We start from the raw sequence: 2229 nt of genomic DNA, 5'->3' as shown, positions 1-2229 counted from the left end.
TCATTCAGGTTCGCGCACGCAGCATGGGAGACTGTCATCCCTGGAAAAAAAAAGTGAGTACTGAGACCGTACCCAGCGTATAAGACCACCCCCGACTTTGGATGCATGTTTTTGCATCCAGAAACTCGTCTTATACACTGAAAAATACGGTACTTAAAATTAAAAAAATTTACTTATACCTTTTTTTTTTATTTATAATTTTTTTATTATGATTTAAATTGAATTTAAAACACATACATATCGTAAAGTAGTCAAAATAAATTGGCATTCTTGTTTTTATATTATAGAGGAGAGATCTTTTACAAAAATTGTGGTCAAAATATCCCACAGTTGAAGAGGACCCAAGCTTTCCCTTTAATCCGCCATCGCAACCTTCTTCGGCGTCAAACTCGGAAACAATTGAAGAACTTACACTTCAAACCCGATTAGGAAACACTGATTGGTGTCAATGTGGTAATTGTCTGGCTATGCCCACAGGAAGAGAGTCTTTATGCTGCAAAGAAATCGCTAATGTAAAAGAAAATATTGAAGAGGGTACAGTCTGTATAACCCAATCTCCCATTTTTCAAAGTTCGGTTGTAAACAGACTGAATACAACAGTAATATTGACTATTCTACACCAATCAACATCGCATGCACCAAATGCAGATGACAATAGGTATACAATTTTTTTAGTTTTCAAAATTACTGTATTTATATCTATATTTGAAACGTTTGTCCAAAAAATAAATAAAAAGCAAGACAAATGCCGAATGAGCTACAATGTTTGCCACAGAAGCCATTGTCCTCTCCACCTACAGCTGAAGACATCTCTCTGTAAGTTTACTTCTGGGTATTGGCACTCGTCTACAGTTAATTGACAGAGAGGCAAAGACGCGTCTGAACCATTGTCATTGGCTCACATGCGCTGTAGACAACATTTATTTATTTTAATTTTTTTTTTTAGTTCATAAACCTGTTCGGTGTAAGAGATATTGCAAACACCTAAAATTAAATATTAATCAAGGATTACCTGTAGGTCTGAATTTACGAGGAGTTTTTACTATTGCTTTAATACATCTGTAAATTTTTATTTGTATTGTTGACACCAAAATTATTTTGTTGTATATTACAGAAACTTGCGTAAAACGTCATATAAATATTTCACATCCTGGATACACGGTTATCTCGGAAAAGGTAATCGAAGACCCATACCTTCCTGTGCAGTTCATGCAGTAAGAACAGCTTTTCCTGATCCCGAAGGCCTATACGTTGGCTTTAAATATTCAAATGACTACGACGCAGGGGAAATGGCATTTGAGTTTTAACATTAATAAACATATTTAATCAATGTTCTGAAATAACTAAACCAAATAAAGAAAATATATTACCATTTGTAATGTTGTTTGAACATAAGATGTATTAAAAATTTAAATTCTAAGATAAAAAATGTTTTTTTAATTTTTTTTTTTATTTTAAAAAAAATATTGTGTAATATATAGTATTAGAGGGCCAAGGTCACGTCGAATTGCGGCGGCGTGACGTATCGTAGATATTTTACACCGCCGCAAGTTTTCTTCGCAAGTGCCTGGTTCACAGAGCACTTGCAATGAAAACCTATGCTGGCGAGCTCTGGCGTAAGCCCGCGTAATTAAAATGGGCGTGTTCCATTTAAATTAGGCGCGCTACCACGCCGGACCTACTGCTCATGCTCCGTTTCACAATTTCCCGTCGTGCTTTGGGCGCAGTGACGTCATTTTTTTGAACGGCAACGCGCGGAGCGTAATTCCGTATTCCCGGATGGAAATATTAAATTCACTGACAATAAAATAGATAATATATATATATATCTATATATATATATATATATATATATATATATATATACATATATACAGGGCTCAAAATTTCAAGCCCTGAGCTACTAGCCAGGCCTCAAGAGTTACTCGCCACCAGTTGCCCCACCTAATTTATACACTGCTCCACGCCTAATTGCGCCCCTAAACACGCCCTCGTAGATTATCTAATGGAATGACACTGTTAAATGTTTTATGCAGAATCAAGTTACACAATTAAATATTACCAAAAACAACTTTAACAAAATGGGACAGGGCACTGGGGACAGACCAGAGGGACAGGGCACTGGGAGCAGACCAGAGGGACAGGGCACTGAGGGCAGACCAGAGGGACAGGGCACTGGGGGTAGACCAGAGGGACAGGGCACTGGGGGTAGACCAGAGGGACAGGGCA

The 2229-nt window shown here is 37.5% G+C and overlaps 1 protein-coding gene across 1 annotated transcript in view; it reads left to right on the top strand.

The window, feature by feature from the left end:
• The window catches only part of LOC120914456 (P2X purinoceptor 7-like), a 3793-nt gene extending 2305 nt beyond the window's left edge, over positions 1-1488 (top strand). The window contains exons 3-4 of the mRNA XM_040325145.1: positions 288-658; positions 1115-1488. Coding sequence (XP_040181079.1) covers positions 288-658; positions 1115-1307 — 564 coding nt within the window. The 3' untranslated portion in view covers positions 1308-1488. The remainder of the gene's footprint in view (positions 1-287; positions 659-1114) is intronic.
• Positions 1489-2229: the final 741 nt, after the last annotated feature.

This window comes from Rana temporaria, chromosome 9 (assembly GCF_905171775.1).
Source record: "Rana temporaria chromosome 9, aRanTem1.1, whole genome shotgun sequence".
Classification (NCBI taxonomy): domain Eukaryota; kingdom Metazoa; phylum Chordata; class Amphibia; order Anura; family Ranidae; genus Rana; species Rana temporaria.
This window is presented reverse-complemented; position numbering and strand designations above follow the sequence as displayed.